Source organism: Colletotrichum spaethianum, assembly GCF_022836535.1.
Source record: "Colletotrichum spaethianum MAFF 239500 DNA, contig03, whole genome shotgun sequence".
Lineage (NCBI taxonomy): Eukaryota > Fungi > Ascomycota > Sordariomycetes > Glomerellales > Glomerellaceae > Colletotrichum > Colletotrichum spaethianum.
Window position 1 is genome coordinate 1,703,088 of NW_026054773.1, and position 18,404 is coordinate 1,721,491.

General features: G+C 56.8%; 4 protein-coding genes across 4 annotated transcripts; all 4 read left to right on the plus strand.

The window, feature by feature from the left end:
• Positions 1-2,807: 2,807 nt before the first annotated feature.
• Positions 2,808-3,564, plus strand: ColSpa_01974 (PXA domain protein 1; the record flags this gene model as incomplete). The annotated part of the gene is made up of 2 exons (XM_049268186.1): positions 2,808-3,260; positions 3,358-3,564. The coding sequence occupies 2 exons, from the start codon at positions 2,808-2,810 to the stop codon at positions 3,562-3,564; spliced, it is 660 nt and encodes a 219-aa protein (XP_049124143.1).
• Positions 3,565-5,373: 1,809 nt separating this feature from the next.
• ColSpa_01975 (IQ domain-containing protein IQM6) lies at positions 5,374-7,602 on the plus strand (the record flags this gene model as incomplete). Its single annotated transcript, XM_049268187.1, has 1 exon — positions 5,374-7,602. The coding sequence occupies one exon, from the start codon at positions 5,374-5,376 to the stop codon at positions 7,600-7,602; it is 2,229 nt and encodes a 742-aa protein (XP_049124144.1).
• A 2,699-nt stretch (positions 7,603-10,301) lies between these two features.
• Positions 10,302-12,143, plus strand: ColSpa_01976 (uncharacterized protein; the record flags this gene model as incomplete). The annotated part of the gene is made up of 3 exons (XM_049268188.1): positions 10,302-11,013; positions 11,098-11,692; positions 11,996-12,143. 3 exons carry the CDS (start codon positions 10,302-10,304, stop codon positions 12,141-12,143), a joined length of 1,455 nt encoding a protein of 484 aa, XP_049124145.1.
• A 909-nt stretch (positions 12,144-13,052) lies between these two features.
• Positions 13,053-17,794, plus strand: ColSpa_01977 (transcription initiation factor TFIID subunit 3; the record flags this gene model as incomplete). The annotated part of the gene is made up of 2 exons (XM_049268189.1): positions 13,053-16,766; positions 16,820-17,794. 2 exons carry the CDS (start codon positions 13,053-13,055, stop codon positions 17,792-17,794), a joined length of 4,689 nt encoding a protein of 1,562 aa, XP_049124146.1.
• Positions 17,795-18,404: the final 610 nt, after the last annotated feature.

Below are 18,404 nucleotides of genomic sequence, written 5' to 3' on the forward strand. Positions count from 1 at the left end.
GTGTTGCCCGGAGATGAATCTCCCCTCCACAAAATGTAACTTTGCACCGAGTCCACTCAAACTGTCCAGGGCCCTTTTACCGCACCATTCGAGCGGTCTGATCTAACAGAGACAAGAGCTCTCTCTGTACGGAGTACTATACCGTACGTCTCTCCCTCGCCTCATGCGCCCCCAGCCTTGCCGAGAACTCTAGACTTTTGGTTCGCTAATTTGCAGCCCCGGACCAGTTTGAGATTGGGAGGGCCGGTTTGTCCGCCCATCGCCATCTTGCTGATCTCGCCCGCACACCCCAGCTTTGTGTACCGCCCTGCTCTCGCTACTAATGCTGTGCCATCCGTCCATGCATCGGCATCTCTGCTAGCCAGCGGCGTGGGCTCAGCATTCCTGTGCTCGCCCGTATCCCAAAGCCTCTCAAGACACACTGACGACGATGAGTCCGAATGTTTCTGCCCGTCGACCAATCCACTGCGAGAGATTCGAGACCACCACTGGCGGCCCCAAGAACAGACCAAGGCAGAGTCGGTCGAATTCCCACTCGGCTGCCACTTTGCAGGTCGGATGACCGGGCCCATTGTTGATTACGAGGTTGCAGAAGAGACTGGAACTGTCTTGCTGCTCTCCATAAAAAAATGCGGCGGGTGAAAGTTATGGAGCCAAGACCACCCGAGGTATTGTGCAGTGCTACTATGGAACTCTGTAGCTTTTTGGGCCAAACAAGCCAGACCCCTCCCCGCCGGGCTCCTCTTTGCACAACTTTACGAGACCACCACCACATGCAGCATGCAAATGCTACGAGACAGGAGTCGTGCCTCTCGCCCTGGCGGAACCGTCTCCGACTGTCCCAACCGCTAGCTTTTCTCCCGTGAGGGTCTTGACACCACTTGATGCATACATACGAGAAAGGGCGAGTATCGCTGTTCCCGGCGATCGCCACTCGTATTCTGCATGTCTGCTCCCTCACCAAGAGCGTTGTGCAGGACAGCCGACGCAGTTTGGCGGCTAGCTCTGCAAGCTAGAGCACTTTGGCGAAGTCGACTGTTTGAAATATGATAGACAGCACAAGAGGGGTATGGACAGCGCCGACTCCTGAGGCTGCGATTTCGAGGATTCGAGGTGGCTGGCTCCGCCCGGATGCTGTCTGTTGCCTCCGAGACCCTCTTCGGCCGGCGACGATCCCAAGCCTTTGAAGAAGCCCCCAACGTCCCCGCGTGGTGTCTGCTGCCTTGGTTGTGACTTGTGGGAGCCAGGTCGAGCGCTGATAGTGCAAAATCGGGAACAACAGAGCTGCCCTTTGGAGTGCCACCGGATGGATGTCATAAACAACGCCGTCGTGATTGTAATCGGAGAGTACAAAGCCTCGCAGCCACAACTGAATCTGTCAACATGTCAATGGTGTCCGCGTTTCCATGCCTTTCGAGAGACTGTTTATTCCATCAACTGTACCATGAACCTACGGTGGTCCAAGTAATGATTCATATATTCGAAGACCGTGGTGTAGCAAGTACCGGGCAACCTTGCCCAGCGCCAATGAGAGAGCGCACCGGGATAGACGGCGTGAAATCAAGATAGAAGCCCAAACACCCCGGTCGGCGAGATGCGCTAGAAGAGAAGGTGTCAAACCATCCACATCCACTCTGGCTTTGGTTCTGCAGCTTCGTATCCGCACCGATGTGCTTGGGGGTGGGAGTGAGATGCGCGGGATTCCTGATGGCGCGCGGGGGAATGCTCACACCGATAGAAATCGGGATCCACGGGTGCTCTCCTGCCATGCTCTCCGTTTTCTCTTCAAAGCGCTGCGGCTGGATGTCTCTGGTGGTTGGCCGTCAGAGCCACCTAGCCAGGATCCCGGATTGACCGATTCAGAGGCCCGAGGAACAGCAACAGGTGCTAAGATAAGTATGCGACGGGTGGCAACAGAATAAGAAAGACGGCTTCCCGTTGTCGAAGACGCCATCGTTGTTCTTGGGATTTGAAGAGTTCAGTGGTGCAAGTGCGTGCGTGCAACGGCTCTCAGCGCTGACGGTGGCACCTTGAATCTCTCATCCAATGGCATCGACACCACCACCTCTGATCCACCTTGTCCACTGGCACCTGGCAGACTTTTGCTGACATCCTCCTACCTGTATTCGTCGTGAAGCAGTGGAGAGGAGACAACCCAGTGCTCCTTACCTAAGCATGATTATCCGTCGCAAAAGACCCTTCTTTCCTTCCGTGCACGAACTAGCAGATGTGGGAGGGAGGAAAGGACGAGTCTCGGGGCCAACTAAGGTACTGGTAGGAGCGCCTCCTCATTGTTATGCTTTATTCGCATGGATCCCAGTATGAGGCCATAGACATCAACAATGCAGACCTCTCTTCTGGTTGGCTTGCAAGTCCCAACGGTCTCCGACAGTAACTGACGATTGGTTTGCACACTGTTGTTTAACGGCTCTTCCCATTCTACGTCTTGACCAACTTCCCCAGACATTCATTACCTTCCGGCCCCAGGGAACGGGCCGACTAATCGCCGTCCGCAGGTAGCTTCGCCGACAACCGTCAACAACAGATCGCCTACCCAATGCGAGCCAAGTGGCCGCCATTCCACCTTCGGTCGTTTTTGCACAGCCACGCGGCACCACCCCAACGGACCGGAGTCTTAGAAGCGCCCCGAGACACACGTCTTGCATTCTAGCCGCCCTCTCAGACTTCTGATATCGTCAATACGTCACAACCTCGCTGCAAGCACCACCCACGACCTGCGCCCAAACGCACTGCATCGCAAACTACCAAAAGGCTGTCCATGAGGTAGCGACCTCGCACATGGATTCATGGACTCGGCGATAGAACCCCAGTTCCGTTCCGGCTACATGAACGGCGGCGCAAAAGGCCACCCAAAGCCGCCGTCCAAGGTCGCCACGAACGGTACCATTGAAGGATTGCTGTCGCGCCAGAACAACAATAAGACATCACGCGGGGGTTTGTTCGGCGACGAGGACGAGGATACAGAATCGCATACCGAGTCTACTGTCACGAGCCCATCGTCGGTAACGTCGCCTCCGTACTGGCTCGGCCACCACCGCTCTGTGTCCAACATGTCGGCCGAGTCGATTCTCCCCGATGGCGCAATAACGATGCACGACAACGAAGCGAGTGACGTCAACGGCCGCAACCGAGCCTGCTGGGCGAAGAGCGTTGAGATTACCGACTATGTTGTGGTGAACGGCAGTGCGACCAATATCGGGGCATTCGTCGTTTGGAACATCAAAGTAGAGACGCTGCAAGTCAGTACCGCCCCATCATACTCGGAACCCGAAACATGGAGGGCTTGCTGGGGAAATCTCCGATATGTGACGATAGATGCTGACCTTTTCTGCGTAGGGGAGCTACATGAACATCCGTAAGCGATACTCCGAGTTCGACGACCTCCGCGAGAGACTAGTCAAGACGTTCCCCAACTTCGAGGCAGCTGTACCTCCTCTGCCTCCCAAGAGCGTTATATCGAAATTCCGGCCCAGATTCCTCGACAAGAGGAGAGCAGGCCTTCAATACTTTCTCAAGTGCGTCTGCGAACAGAAGGGGTTATGAATCTGCTCTTTGCTGACCCGTGGCAGTTGTATAATGTTGAATCCCGAGTTCTCTGGCTCGCCAGTGCTCAAGGACTTCCTCTTTTCGTAAAAAAAAAAACCCCCCAGTGTCTAAATACCGACTATACGCACTTTACTTTCTTGTTGTACATTTTCTAGGGTACGGCGGCGGAAATGGGTGCAGCGATGCGGGGATATGACTGCCGGTCGACGAGGGCGGCAAACGGCGGAAAGAGGAGGGGCATTTGCACATACATAGTGGGCTAAGGCGGCCCGAATCATGGGAAAATAATGATAATGTATTGCACGACAGGTTCGACAGTCGGCGGATGCGGTCAGTACTGTGGTTCGTACAAGGCCGTTGGATCATTGGGGGCCGCCAAGCCCGTTGCCGTAAAAGTCTCGGCGGCCGCGGCCGCGGGGTGAGGTGGGTAGGACGGAAAAAGGCAAGACGCAAAGGTGCACCGCCGGAAGTGGCCCGTGACGATGTGCTGTCACTCGGCGGGAGATGGGCCAAGCTGGTTGGGCTGCTCGGAAGGGGGACCCTCCCCACCAGTTGACGCGTAATGTTCAGCAGGACATGCAGGGCTGGGCGATGTTTTTGGCGGGGACTAGTCAGCCGTTAAGCCGGTTAGCGGTTTGTCTGTTCCTCTGGAATGGACCCGAGGGTCCAAAGGGACTCCAAGACAGCCCAACTCAGCCCACCTTCAATACGTAAATTCCGAGGACAAGAAAAGAGTCAAGCGTCTGTCGATGCACTTGGCTTGCTATTTACGGACCCGCGTTTATGAGCTTCCTTTCCTCATCCGCTTCTCTCCTTTGACTAGGGCCTTGGTGGTTGTCGACGACTGGCTTATGTTTCGCGTGTTTCGACAACTGAACGCGGAGGCTCAGCGGATTGCTAGGCGATCACTAGGATTCTTCATGAACGCAGAGGAAGGCGGCCGCGTGCCAACGGCCACATCCGTGGTTCCGAACCATCCAGTGGAAAGAGGTGGTCCACCCTCTCCAAGGTCACACTCTTTTGGTTTGCCGGTCTTGTCATGATGCGTCACACAGCCCAGCGAAACGCACGCAGCAGCAGTTGGCTGAGCACCACCCCATCTTGTTACTCGTTCGTTTTCCCCTGGCGGGTTGGTAACTTGGCAGTGCTCGCACCAAGCTTTCTTGACCGCAAGGATGGCCCCTCGCATGGTATGATGCTTAGGTGCTGGGCGGTGTTTGTTATTCCTTTTACCGTATCGCACTAAGAACTCTGCTCGATAGGCGTCGCCGAGATCCCCATCAAAAAGGATCTGAGAGCGCCCCACGGCCGCAATATATTATCGATCGGCCATTTCCTTCTAGGCGCAGTCTTGAGTCGAACTACCCTTTTTTTGTTCTATAATCGCACCATATTCGGGACCGCCTTATTACGTACGGCCTTACTATATGCTTTTGTCCCCGGAGACATAGTAATCATATATGCTTACTTTAACCCCATATCTTATGGCTCCTGCCGTTCACATGTCCAAGTCGTTGGCGCCATCCCACCGTCTACCACACTCACCATCCGGGTGAATTCAACTTGTCCCTAAGAGAGAGAGAAAAACGCCGTCCACCACGCCGCCGACACCAAACAAATCAGCAAGGCACCTGGACCCGGCAGCGACGGCACACAGGCTGGCAGCTCTCTCACATCATAGTTCGAACCATCTGAACAAAATCCAACAAAACAGGCCCGATGCCTGTGCCAACCAGCTCTCGGATCAGGTCCCTGTCCCTACTCTTTCATCATAACCGGGCGGACCCCGCAATAACACCGCCAGCCATGACGAAACCTAACGACGAGCTCGACAACCTTCCGGTTCCTGCTCAGCAACCTGGTACAGACGGCGATGGTGCAGACTCTTCAGACGCCGCTGCTGATGCCTCTGGGCCCCAGAAGACCCCTCTTCACCACCACGTTTCCTGCGCCGCCATTACCCCGCCGGCCAGTCCCCCCGTGCCGTCAAGGCCGCTTGAAGAGGACGATACCCACTCCAACTTTTCTTCGACCGCTGTGACTGGCACAGCTGCAGCAACCGCTCCCCCCAGTGACGACACATGCTCGCTGGCGCAGTCGCAAACAAGCACCGCTTACAGTTCGCGCAGGGAGTACATGGACAGTCTGGTGCCGCCGTCGCAGGACGAGTTTGAAAAGATTGCCGAAGTACAGCGCACGCGCGAAGACGAAATCAAGAGGAACAAGTCCAAGTTGCGTTCGATGCAGACCCAACACCTCCACGACCACTTTCACAGCCCCCGGCGCTCGCAGGACGGGGGAGGAGAAGCCGGCGCCGGGCACGAGGCGCAATCGCAACCGCAACCGCAACCGCAACCGCAACCGCAACCGCAACCGCAATCGCAGCCGGAGACTGGAGGGCGCGAGAGGAGTGACAGTGACGCCATCAACCGGGCCGCGGCGCTGATCCAACGAAACTACCGCGGGTATCGCGTGCGGCGAGAGATGAAGGGCCTGAGCCTGGACCCCTCGACGAGATGGGTCTCAGCCATTGACGAGCTGCAGTTCCGCGAGCTCAACCGCCCACGCGCAAAGAGCTCCGCCAGCGTGGCGGGGCTGGCCGCCGGCAACAACGATCAGCACAGTCTGCTCTCGAGAGACTCGGAGGGGGGCATGAGTCGCCCGACGACGGCGCGGGACAACTGGAAGAAGGCGGCAACGATCGCGCGGCGAGCGGGCCACGACGACGTCGAGTCCGACTCGGACGCGTCCGCATCGTCGTCGGATGCGGAGGAGACGCCCGAGCAGCGGGCCGAGAAGAGGAAGCGCCGCGAGGAGGCCGTCGCGCAGAGGAAGAAGGACTCCAAGATGATGGGGCTGCAGTACTTCCTGGAGATGGTCGACCTGAAGCACCGCTACGGGAGCAACCTGCGCGTGTACCACGAGGAGTGGAAGAAGGCAGACACGAACGAGAACTTTTTCTACTGGCTCGACTACGGCGGCGGGCGCAACGTGGAGATGGAGGCGTGCCCGCGCGACCGCCTCGAGCGGGAGCAGGTGCGGTACCTGTCGCGCGAGGAGAGGCAGTACTACCTGGTGCAGGTCGACGACGAGGGGCGGCTGTGCTGGGCCAAGAACGGCGCGCGCATCGACACAACGGAGGCGTTCAAGGACAGCATCCACGGCATCGTCCCCGCGGACGACCCGACGCCGGCGTGGTCGCAGAACAACCCGCCGCCGCCGGCACCCAACTCGGGCAACAACGACGCCGACGACAGCCGGTCCGAGTCGTCGGTGGAGTCGGCGCTGGAGGCGGACCGCGCGGCCAAGTACGCGACCCCCGACCTCGACGGCGCGACCGGCGTGCGCAAAGTGTCGCACATCTCGGCGGCGACCGTCTTCAACAAGCTGCTGCGCAAGTCGGTCAAGAAGAACACGTGGATCTTTGTCGCCGACACGAGCTTCCGGCTGTACGTGGGCATCAAGTCGTCGGGCGCGTTCCAGCACTCGAGCTTTCTGCAGGGCAGCCGCATCTCGTCGGCCGGGCTCATCAAGATCAAGGACGGGCGGCTGTCAAGCCTGTCGCCGCTGAGCGGGCACTACCGGCCGCCGGCGTCCAACTTCCGCGCCTTTGTGCGGAACCTCAAGGACGTGGGCGTCGACACGTCGCACGTGAGCATCTCCAAGTCGTACGCCGTGCTGGTCGGGCTCGAGATGTACCTCAAGACGCGCAAGAAGGGCAAGCGGACGCTGGAGAAGATGACGCACAAGAAGGAGAAGATCATGGCGCCCGAGGAGTTCCGCCGGCGCGAGGAGGACGAGCGGGACAAGTCGGAGAGCGCGGAGAAGGAGCGCCAGGTGCTCGAGAAGGAGGCCGAGGAGAGGGACGAGAACCGGGTGACGGTGAAGCTGATGCGGAAGCTCAACCTCGCGCCGCAGGTGCCGTCGGGGCAGAAGGGGCCCGAGGAGAGGGAGGAGGGGGAGCCGGTGATGGAGACTCTGGCCGAGGAGCGGACACGAGAGGAGGGGGGCGGCGGTCGGAGGGCTGGAGCGTAGAGGACTCCGGATTGTCGGCGGGCGTCTTGGGTATGGAGTCGTTGGGTGTTGCCGCGGGCCTGGATGCCGTAAGCGGTCTTGGGGTCTCGCGTCACGGGCTGGGTGGATAAGATTTGGTTTTGCTTTGAGAGTTTCTTATACCCCCCCTTCAACTTGCACTGCGCTGGCTTTGAAAGTTTGTAATTCTGAGCGTATAGAACAGTAAGTAGATGGCAATGTTTAATGATGCCCAACGAGAGTTATGATGTGCGTGTTTCCACACTCGATGGTGCGATGATCGGGTCCTGTCCGTGTGCTGTCTGGATGGCCCTTGCTGTTCGATTGTTTTGCTGTAGAGAGCATGCTCTCCCAAGGCCGGCAGTTCACAAGACTTATGACATTGTCTGTTGATAAAAAAGCGCGATGTCAAGATTTCAAGACAAGGGAAAGCCGCGCCTTTCTGCCCAACTCAAGCAGTTGCCAAGGCCGGAAGGTTGGGCCTGAACTATGCTACGCTATTTCGTGGACTTTGGAAGAGTCTTGCGAGTCTCCAGGGCACCGGCCAAAAGGGGCCCTTCCATCGAGCAGCGTAAGATGAGTACATCCGTATGGAGTACAGAGTCGTGACCTTGTACTCAACTCAGAGGGTGGCAAGCCGGAGAAGCTAGACTTGTTCATGGAAACGCTGCGTATTTTCTGTGCCGAGGCTTGCCAGCCACACAAGACAAGACGTCAAACCATCTATAGAAAGAGTGGCAGCACCGTATAGATAATTGCGTTCCTGTCTGGTTTTCTTACGTCTATTGGACCATGGGCAGTTGCCCTCCGCTTCCCAAAACAAACGGCATGTCAAGGTATACGTTGGTAAGATTGTACACCCTGTCTTCAACCTGACAACCACGACACTCAGATAGAGAAGTCCGAGGTGAGTGTCAGAGACAGGCCAGGTGAGAGGTATTGGATGCAGGATATTGACCGAAAACCCGACTCTTGAGTGTACTGTTTTAACACAGGGATTCGATTGGTCTTTATGGAGTCGCACCCTGGTCGGAATCATTGTCACTGGTCGCGAAAAGACGAGACTCTGGCCACTGATAGCTCGCCTTGGTGCGGTCGAAAGCGTTTTATAGGTAGAATCATCTGAAATAGGCTCAGGGTCCCTCATGAGAACGAGTCGAGCTTCGGCGAATTATCTCCTGGGAGCATTGAGCCGACAGGAGCCCAGAGCTGGGTCCCGACCCCGTCACTCAGTTGCCTAATCACTCGAACATCCATGCTTGAGCAGAGAGGTCTACTGCTGGTACATGTCCAACGAGACCGTCCCGTCATACCACGTCACTCTTCCTTCACCCTAATTCTCTCTGAAGAGTTTCCGAAGTTGATAGAACTGCAAAACATCCATCATCACAAATTGCTGAGTCTGGGAACATGAACATAACCCCTGGCCCTCCTTCGTGGGCATAATACGGACATCCATGTGTAAGACAGCACGCCAGCTACCTCCCAGGTATCGACTCAAAGGGCCGAGAGCAAATCCAAATCCGTTTTGGCTCCGCGTCGTATCGAGAACAGGCGTTTGTTCTTCTTTTTTCTGTTTCTTACACAGGCATCTGCTATTCAAGCAACACCAAGCATTTTGAATGTGTCCATGGCCGGTTCAGGTCATGTTGTTAGTGCTCACCAAAACCAAAGAACCACTCTACCTGCTTGAGCCAGTGCTTGGCCGCCGAGCATACGCTGATCAAACCCCAAAAAGCAAGCGATGGCGGATGTGCATCACTATGCTTGTGGATGCGGTAGTCTGGAGTAGAACACTCGACGTAGTAATCCCGCTTAGGAAAAGGGGGGGGGATAAAGTCTAATGGGAAGAGGCCTAGTGGTAAGTTGTGCTAGGTTCTGGGCGTAAAGGGAGAATGCACAAGTCGTCGACTCCGAGTCGTTGAGCCCGCCGGGTTGGTCGCGTGTCTGCCGGAAAAGGTACCCCGAAGACGCGACGTTGTAAGGGATGGTAGTGAAATGTGCGATAAATAAAATAAACAAATAAAAAGTCCCATGCGCATGTTCCGCACCTGGCTGGTGGTTCTGTAGTCAAAGCTACCGGAACATGGCCTTGCAATTATTGATTTCAGCTCAATTAATGCATTGACGTGGACGGCAACGGGTTCAGGGGGCGGTTTCCGGCGAGGTGCCAAGGGGAAGAAGACGACGGGAGGGAGGGTGGACGAGGGAGAGAAAGGTACATGGAATTCCACCAGTGTTTGGCTGAACCTGGATGTACCGCGGTGCACATTCCCCTACATCGGTGCCGCCGGCAGACAGGCAGGCAGTCGGGCAGCGCATCACAGCGGCTGACCACCACACACAGCGGGCGCCCACTGCTGCCAGCAGAGGCAGGCATTCCCCGTGGGAGAGGACGCAAACACTGGGCAGGCACCTACCTACCGGCCAGCCCAGTGAACGACGCGTCCAGTAAAGCAAGCACAGTGCAGACAGCTCCTCAGAGGCTTGGGCAGAGAGAAGGAGAGCAGGCGGCGCGCCCCCTCCAAAATCCCGCCAGAAGGCCACTTCCCGCATCGCATCAACGACGACGACACCGTGACACTGCGACCGAGAACTGACGGCGGAGACTCTGCAGAAAAAAAAATTCATCAGTCGACACCATCAATCGCCCTCGCGACGATCCGACGGGAGAACAATGAATGGCTATTCAATCGTCGCCAATGGCCTCCGTCACGCGCTCCACCAGGAGGGCGACGAACACTGAAGGCCTCGTCCAGCAGCAGCTTCACCCGGTGCCCATTCCGCGCCCCCATCCCCATCCCCTTCACCATCCCGTCCAGGCCTTCGCCGCCGCCAACACGAACACTGTGACGCGCGCCGCCAGCACCCCCCAAAACATCAACACCTACCACCATTCGATCCCCGGCCGCACCAAGCGCCAGATCGATGCGGCCGACAACGTCGTCGATTTCGATCACCAGAAACCCAAGCGGCCGAGGACGAGCATCGAGATCCTCATTCGCCCTGCGCCCTCGCCCGCCAGGCCTGCCGTCGCCAACGCCAACGCGACCACCACCACCCCCAACGTCACCTCGACTCCGCAACCGACCACCACGACAACGCCTCGCCCGCCCGCCCCCCTACCAAAGCCCACGCCGAGATCCGCACCGCAACACGTCGCGACGGTGCATCCCCCGAATCCGACACCGGCTCCCGCCAACGGCAATGCTGCCCAGTTGACCAAACACCAAGAAAAGGTTATCAACGGAATTAAACACGAGCTGGATCGCCTGCAGCCCCGCGATGTAGATACCCACACGAAGGAGGGAGGCCGCAAGCTGCGCTCCCAAGAGGCCACTCGCTTCAAGAGCGAACTGTCGGCCTACTTTCCCGAGTACGACGAGGTCATTGGGAACGAGCCCAAGGAACAGCGTACGTGCTCCCTGCTTTTCCATCTCGTGTTGCCCGCAGCCCACCATCGCGTCGTACGCTTGCTGACACCTATTCTTCTTTCAGAACTCTTCTCCATCGATACCCCGATAGTCGTTTTTGACTCAAACCCCACACGCCATCAGCCAGTCTCCTGGCAGCGATACCTGGGCACCACCGCAGAATTTAGAGCGATACGTGACGCCTCAGCAAGCTTACCCGACGCACACAGAGTGCCAGTGCGCGGCTACGGCGATGCTCTGTTTGACGAACTGGTCGATGCACAGCGCATAGACTTTGATTTCCTCGGCATCTCCCACAAAAGAGAACCCGTCGAGGACCCCCTTCCCGATGCAACCTTTGTGTCGGCCCACAAGAGGGCAGAACGATTGGAAAAGTCCATACGCAACACGGAGAAGGGTCGGGCCCAGCATGAAAAGGACCAGATCGCCCGTCTCCTCGATGGCCTTCAAGGCCATGACTGGCTGCGAGTCATGGGTGTTAGTGGTGTGACTGAGACGCGGAAGAAGCAGTTCGAGCCCGCACGGCAGCACTTCATCAAAGGCTGCCAGGCGATTCTCGACAAGTTCCGCCAGTGGAGCTTGGAGGAAAAGCGTCGCAAGGCCGAGAAAGACCGCGCCCTTGCTGAGAAAGCAGAGGCGGAGGACACATCCGAGGCTCAGTCATCTGCAGGCTCCGCAAGTGGCGAGGAGGACGCCGAGGAGGATGAGCAGACTGGTGGCATCAGTGACGGAGACCCTCCAGGCTCTGATGATGATGACGACGACGAAGACGACGACGACGATTCGGTGACCCAGCAGCTTCGCGAAGAGGCCAGGGCAAGATCGGGTGCGTCAAAGAACAGCAGGAAGCGCCCACGTGCCACACCACAACCTCGGCCTCCGCCGAAGCCTGAGCCTCCAAGGGAATTCAAGTCATTCTTCAAAAAGAGATACGAAAGGGACGCCGCCTTACACCGGCACAGGCGCGCCGGTCGTAAGGTGGTGGCATGGGGACATCCGGTACCAGAGATACCCGAGGAGGATTTCGATCTTCCTGAAGAGTTTCGCGATGAGGAGACGCTGAGGGTGCATGCGAGGAAGAAGCGTCGTGATCGTCGAGGCCGACACTGATGAGGTTTGCTTGACTAACCGACGATGCGTTTGTAATACCTGGAGTGTCCTGCGGCGGCATCTTGCACTGCATCGGGTTGGCGTGATGCTCTTATTTGTACCATTATCATATGTAGCCTGCTGGGTGGCATGGCTCGAGAACAAGCGTTGATTTGTCCCAAAAAAACGTCGACAGTACCAAATTGAGTGCTGCGGTCCTGGATGTCGTGTCAAATCGTGAGTCCGGTGCTGCTGAGAAGAACAAGTCGTGAAATCCGGCGTCGGTTCTCCCAAAGTGCTGTCGGTACATGGTGGACGGGTGACGGCTACCTATTACAGGAGGACCTGGTTGGGCTTGGGAAGGAGCTTGATGTGAGCTCAACCGCCAGTCGCACCTTCTTCCTTGCGTGGCGCGTTTTGGCGGATTACGTAACGCAGGCCCAACCTGACCCGCCCAACGGGCAGGCGCAAGAGCCAAGGTGGCTCCGGCAGCTCCATCTCCAGTCGCGGGCGAACGAGCCGTGGGACGCGCTGACCTTGGAAGGCCTGAACCGTACCAGCTGCTGCCGACCTCAGTTTTTGTGTTTGGTCGCAGCAGAACCTCGCTCGACCTCGTACCTCTCACCTCGCCGCCGACCGGAGAAAAGGCATTATTAATATTATCAGCAGCTTCTGGTCTTTTCCTCCACCAGATTTAATCACGTCCGGCGCCTCCCACGACCGAATCTCAGCCTCGCGACAGTTAACTGCGACAGGATGGTTGAGGCCCTCGACGCATTCCGCCCCTGAGAATCTCGCGCCGGCGCACCTTCTTGGATCGTATCCGCCGATCTCATACCCGCCGAAAAGGTCATCAAAGACTCGAGCGACTCGGCCTTTCGCTTGATGCCGACCCGCGACGCAGTCCCCTCGAGCGCAAACTAAGCAAACATGAGCGCCATCGAAGCCGCTGCGGCGGCCGCGGCCGTCGACGAGGCCATCGCCAGCGATTCCGAGGACGAGCTACCTCCTCTGAAAGACGAGCCGCCCTACCCATACTTTGTTCTCAAGCAAGATGTCGAGATCGAGGTCAATTTTCGAGCGAAGCGGATCGAAGGAAAATCCCACATCACATTTGGCCTGGTATCCGGCGCCATTACTCAGCTCGACGAGCTCGCCATTGATGCGCGGCAATCCGACATCGACGTCGACAACATTACGATCACTGCCCTCAAGGACCAAATGCCCATCGCCCCGCCGAGAAAAGTTTCAGCTACGTACACGGATCCGTATAAGCTATTGGATTACCCGGAGTACTACAACTGGAACGCTTCGCATCATGACCTTAGGAAGATCCGGATGCGCCCCCTCATGCACACCCGACGGAACGATGTGCCTGCCGAGAATAGAGAGCTCGTTGGTTGTACGCCCGTCGACGGCGCTTTGCGTGTTAATCTGCGAGAGGCGAAGAAGATCAAGGACACTAAGGAAGTCAAGGAGGAACCGGCATCAGGAGCGGGAGTGGCTAAACGACCGCTTCTCAAGATACGCGTCTCAAGCGTGACACCGAACGAACTGCTGGAAAGCGAGCTGATCGGCTCGCGAGAGTTTCGAGTTACGATACCTTTCAAGACCAAACTCGTGAGGGATGGCTTCCAGTTCGTTGGAGTCGATCCTGGCGATCTCAGATACCCACACGCCTACACTCGGCATTCAATTGAGCCAGGAACGGCATCGTGCATCTTCCCATGCATCGACGACCCTGGTCAGCTTCCTACCTGGACGATGGCTGTCAAATGTCCAAGGACGCTGGGTGATGCACTCTGGCAGCCTCTGGCCACACAGAGAGCAAACGGCAACGCGAACAACCATCGGGATCGCGGGCTTGCAAACCAGTCCAAGACCGAGAGAGATTTCGCTCTCACCGAGGAAGACAAGCTTCTGGAGATGACGGTGGTGTGCTCGGGGACTCTTTCAGACGAGATTGTAGACCCAGAGGACGAACGGAAGAAGATCATGACCTTTGACCTCGACAAGCGGGTCGCAGTCCAGAAAATCGGCTTTGCGGTTGGTCCTTTCGAGCATGTCGACCTCTTCTCAGACTTCCGTACGGAGGAGAACGACGAAAAACTTGGCGGAAGCGCTCTCAAGATTCATGGTTACTGTCTCCCCGGAAGAGCCGCGGAGGTTCAGAACACTTGCGCGGCGCTTGCTGCCGCCGCCGATTTCTTCACTCTCACGTTTGCCCGGTTTCCTTTTGAAAGCTACAAGCTGTGCTTCCTCGATGACATGGTTGAGGACACCGTGGCTTTGCAGTCGCTTTCCTTCGCCAGCACTCGTCTATTGTTCCCCGAGGACATGATCGACCCAGAAGTCGACGTCACAAGGCAGTTGGTGTACAGCTTGGCGTCGCAATGGAGCGGAATCAACCTTTTCCCCAACACTAGAAGAGATCTCTGGGTCGTTATCGGCATCGCCTACTACATGACTGATCTCTTCTTGAAGAAGCTCTGCGGCAATAACGACTACAGATTCCGCATGAAGACAATGTCAGACAAGCTGGTAACGGTCGACATCAAGCGGCCATCGCTGCATGAACTTGGTCATCTCCTGCACATCGGAGATTTCGAAATGGAGTTCATGGCACTCAAGGCGCCTTTGGTGCTGTTCATCCTGGATAAGCGCCTGATGAAGGCACCCGCCCAGACCAATCTTACCCGCATCATCTCAAGAATCCTTTACAAGGCCAACATTGGGGAGAAGCAGAGTGAGTGGATCATCAACACGGAATCCTTCCAGAGGGTCTGTGAGAAGAACGCTAGAAACAAGCTCGAGGCGTTTTGGGCCCAATGGGTCTACGGTTCCGGATGCCCCAGATTCGACGTTTTCCAGCGGTTTAATAAAAAGCGACTGTGCGTTGAAATGACGATTCGGCAAGTCCAAGACAAGGCTCTCAGCGAAGCGGAGGTTCTGAAAAAGACTGAGTTCCTTCGCGCCATCAAGGAGAGGGCCAACGGTGTCCAAGTGGATGCAGCGATGGGTCTCTTCACAGGGCCTATGACGATCAGAATCCACGAAGCCGATGGCACGCCCTACGAACACATAGTAGAAATTCGCGAGGATGCTGCGAAGGCGGCCAAGTTCGAGATCCCGTACAACACCAAGTACAAGCGTCTAAAGCGGAAGAGGAGGGCAACGGAGAAGCTTAGCGCGCAGTCTGCTGCGGATCCCGATAACAATGAGGAGGCGCTTTTGTACTGCCTGGGTGACGTTCTGACAAACCCAGAAGACATGAGGAAATGGGAATTCTCCGAGTGGGAGCCCGATATCGAGAAGGCCATGGACCAAGAGTCTTACGAGTGGATCCGAATGGACGCCGATTTCGAATGGGCCTGCGAAATGAAGACGAATCTTCAGAGCTACATGTACGTCTCTCAGCTCCAGCAAGACAGGGACGTCGTGGCACAGCAGGACTCGATGCTGTATTTGAAGAAGAGCCCGCCCCACCCTCTCGTTTCGACGTTTCTCACGAGAACGCTTGTCGATCGTCGATACTTCCACGGCATCAGAACCATGGCTGCCGAGATGCTGTATCATCACGCCACCGAAAAAGTCGCCATGGCAGGCATGACCCACCTCATGAAGGCTTTTACAGAGCTCTTCTGCTACCCAGACTCCGCGACTCCTCGGCCGAACGACTTTTCAGACAAGAAGCAGTATCTTGTGCAAAGCGCACTCCCCATGGCCATAGCCAAGGTCCGGGATTCCAACGGTAGATGTCCCGAGCCTGCCCGACGACTACTCTTGAACCAGGTTCAGTTCAACAACAATGCCAACAACCCGTACTCGGACCATTTCTACGTTGCGAAGCTTCTCGAGGCTCTAGCACATAGTCTGATCCCAGAGAAACGACGGGACACAGGTGATGCCATGGACTTGGACACATCTGTTGAAGAGAGAAGCTTCCTGGGGGAGGCCATTGTCGAAATCGACCGCTTCCGTAGGATGGACGAGTGGGCTAACTCGTATCAAAACATATGGACGACTACTGCGCTCGAGTGCAGACGGAAGCTCATGAAGGCTGGCGTTATTCCGAGAAGCGCACTGGACTTCATCCAGTACCTGCAGGATGACACGTGCGATCTCGTGCGCATCAAGGCTTTCGAGGCTCTTGTGGATCTTGGCTACATGATGGAAGTGCCCATCTTCCGCCTGATCGTCTCTGTGATGAGCACCGACAGGTCCCCGTTCGTGCGAGACAAGCTCCTGAAGATCTTCTGCACGGGTTTGGCAAGCCTCGCATTCGGCGAGCAATCCCGGGCGAAGCCTGCCCCTGTGGCTGCCGACAGTGGTGAGCTTACTATTATTAATAACACCGAGGGTGAGACGCAAGAGCGGCGCAAGCAATTTGCTAGGAAGCAAGACATTAATGTTGCACTTGCGGCCTTGCGAGCGGAGATGGAGGAGCAATACGCAGAACAAGAGAGGCTTTTGATGAGAGCAGTCTGGAAGGCCCTTGACTCCAACGTGATTGGCCGGGCCGAGAAGATCACGCTCATCGAGCTGTGCGGCACCATGTTCGATGCTGCTGACCGATGGACGATTACGATGAAGTATCCCAAGCGGTGGAGAGTCAATCGTCCAGTCCAGCGTCAGCCAGGCAGGGTAAGTTTTGATCGGTGCTACTTTCGTTCATCTTTTGCTAATGCCTTTGTTAGAACATGATCCACTTCAAGTCATACTTCAAGACGGCAATCCCTCAGAAGCTCATTGAGAAGGAGCCTGAACCGCCGGTTCGACCGCCCGAACCCAAGCGTCTGATTGTGAACATGAAGAGTGGCGCCGCCAAACCCAACAAGACAGCGCCCCCCGCCGCCCCACGGCCTGTCTCTGCTGCCCCTCGCCCGTCCCCGGCACCGGCTGCGGCTGTGCAGTCCCCTGGCCCGTCTGCGGCGCCATCCCCGATTCCTCGCGAGGCAGACTCCATCGTGGCACACTCAAGCGCCAAGGCGTCTACACCGAAACCCTCCATCGCAAAGCCCTCTTCGTCCGCACTCAAGCCGCCGACTACGAAGCCTACCATTACAAAGCCCACCGTCTCGAAGCCCGGAGTTGCGAAGCCTGGCGTCTCCAAGACTGTGGTGTCCTCGGGGTCATCTTTGCAACAAAATGGACGTTCAACTCCTCAGGCCACTCCTGAACCAGGTAGCAGCAGTAACATTAATAAGTTGCAGAAGAGACCTCGGCCTGACAAGGTCCCTGGAGTGGACGACGCATCGCCGGTTCTCAAGAAGCCGAAGTTGAGCGTTCGGCCCGACGGCACTGTTGTGAAGAAACGGAGGATGTTCCGGTTCAAGCACCCCAACCTCCGGCAGATTCTCAAGAAGGCCGGCGTCAAGAATATGGGTCCCGTCAGAGACCCATCCCAGCTGAAGAACCGCAAGCCCGGGCACCCGCTGAGCGCTCGCGCGTCTCCGGCTGGGTCTCCAGCTCCTCCACCGTCGGAGAGCATCAATGCGAAGCCAGCTCGGAAGCCCCTACCGGGTGGTCCCTCTGCGGCCAGCCCTTCACCCGGTCCGGCATCACTGCCACCCAAGCCCCCGCCGCAGGCATCTCCGCCGCCTGTTGAGGGCCAAGCCCCCAAGAAGGTCAAGCTCGTCATTAAGAAGCCGTCCTCCTCGCTGTCAAAGTGAGCTACGACGCGATGCCCTTCCGAGAAGAAGCAGTGGGAACCCGTGGGTTGAAGACAGTTGTTTTCCAGCCTAGGAGTCGTTTATAAAGGGGTCTCGCAGATTGGTCCTTTTACTTTCTTTTTTTCGTCACTTGTTATCTTGCTTCCGAGACATGGCGGCATCAACCATTCACGAGGCGTTTTATTCCATTGGTCTGAGAAATGAGGAGAGAGGTATCGGATGGCAGCGGATAAACATTGTTATCAACACCAGGCTTTTCCCTTCCAACATCTAAGGGGAGGGGAAGAACGAACAAAATCAAAGGAGAGGAAAGCAGCGAGCGAAGGAAGGGGGTCCGCGAGGGGGGAAAACGCCATGCAAGAGCGGCATTTTTGTGTACCAGTAAAAGAGACTTTTTAGCCCAAGCAAGAAAAAAAGCCCCAAGCGTAATGATATGCCCTCGACCCGGTCCATGGCTTTCGTGAGAGTGTGGCTTTGTGATGCCTGCCGCCTCCGCGTTCCGCGTTGTTTCAAAAGCCACCCACTCTCACCCTCCCCTCGTCTTTGCTTCTTCCGTGTACTCTCCTCCGCTAGAGCAGCACTCATTACAAGGTCGGAAACGGGCAGGGGC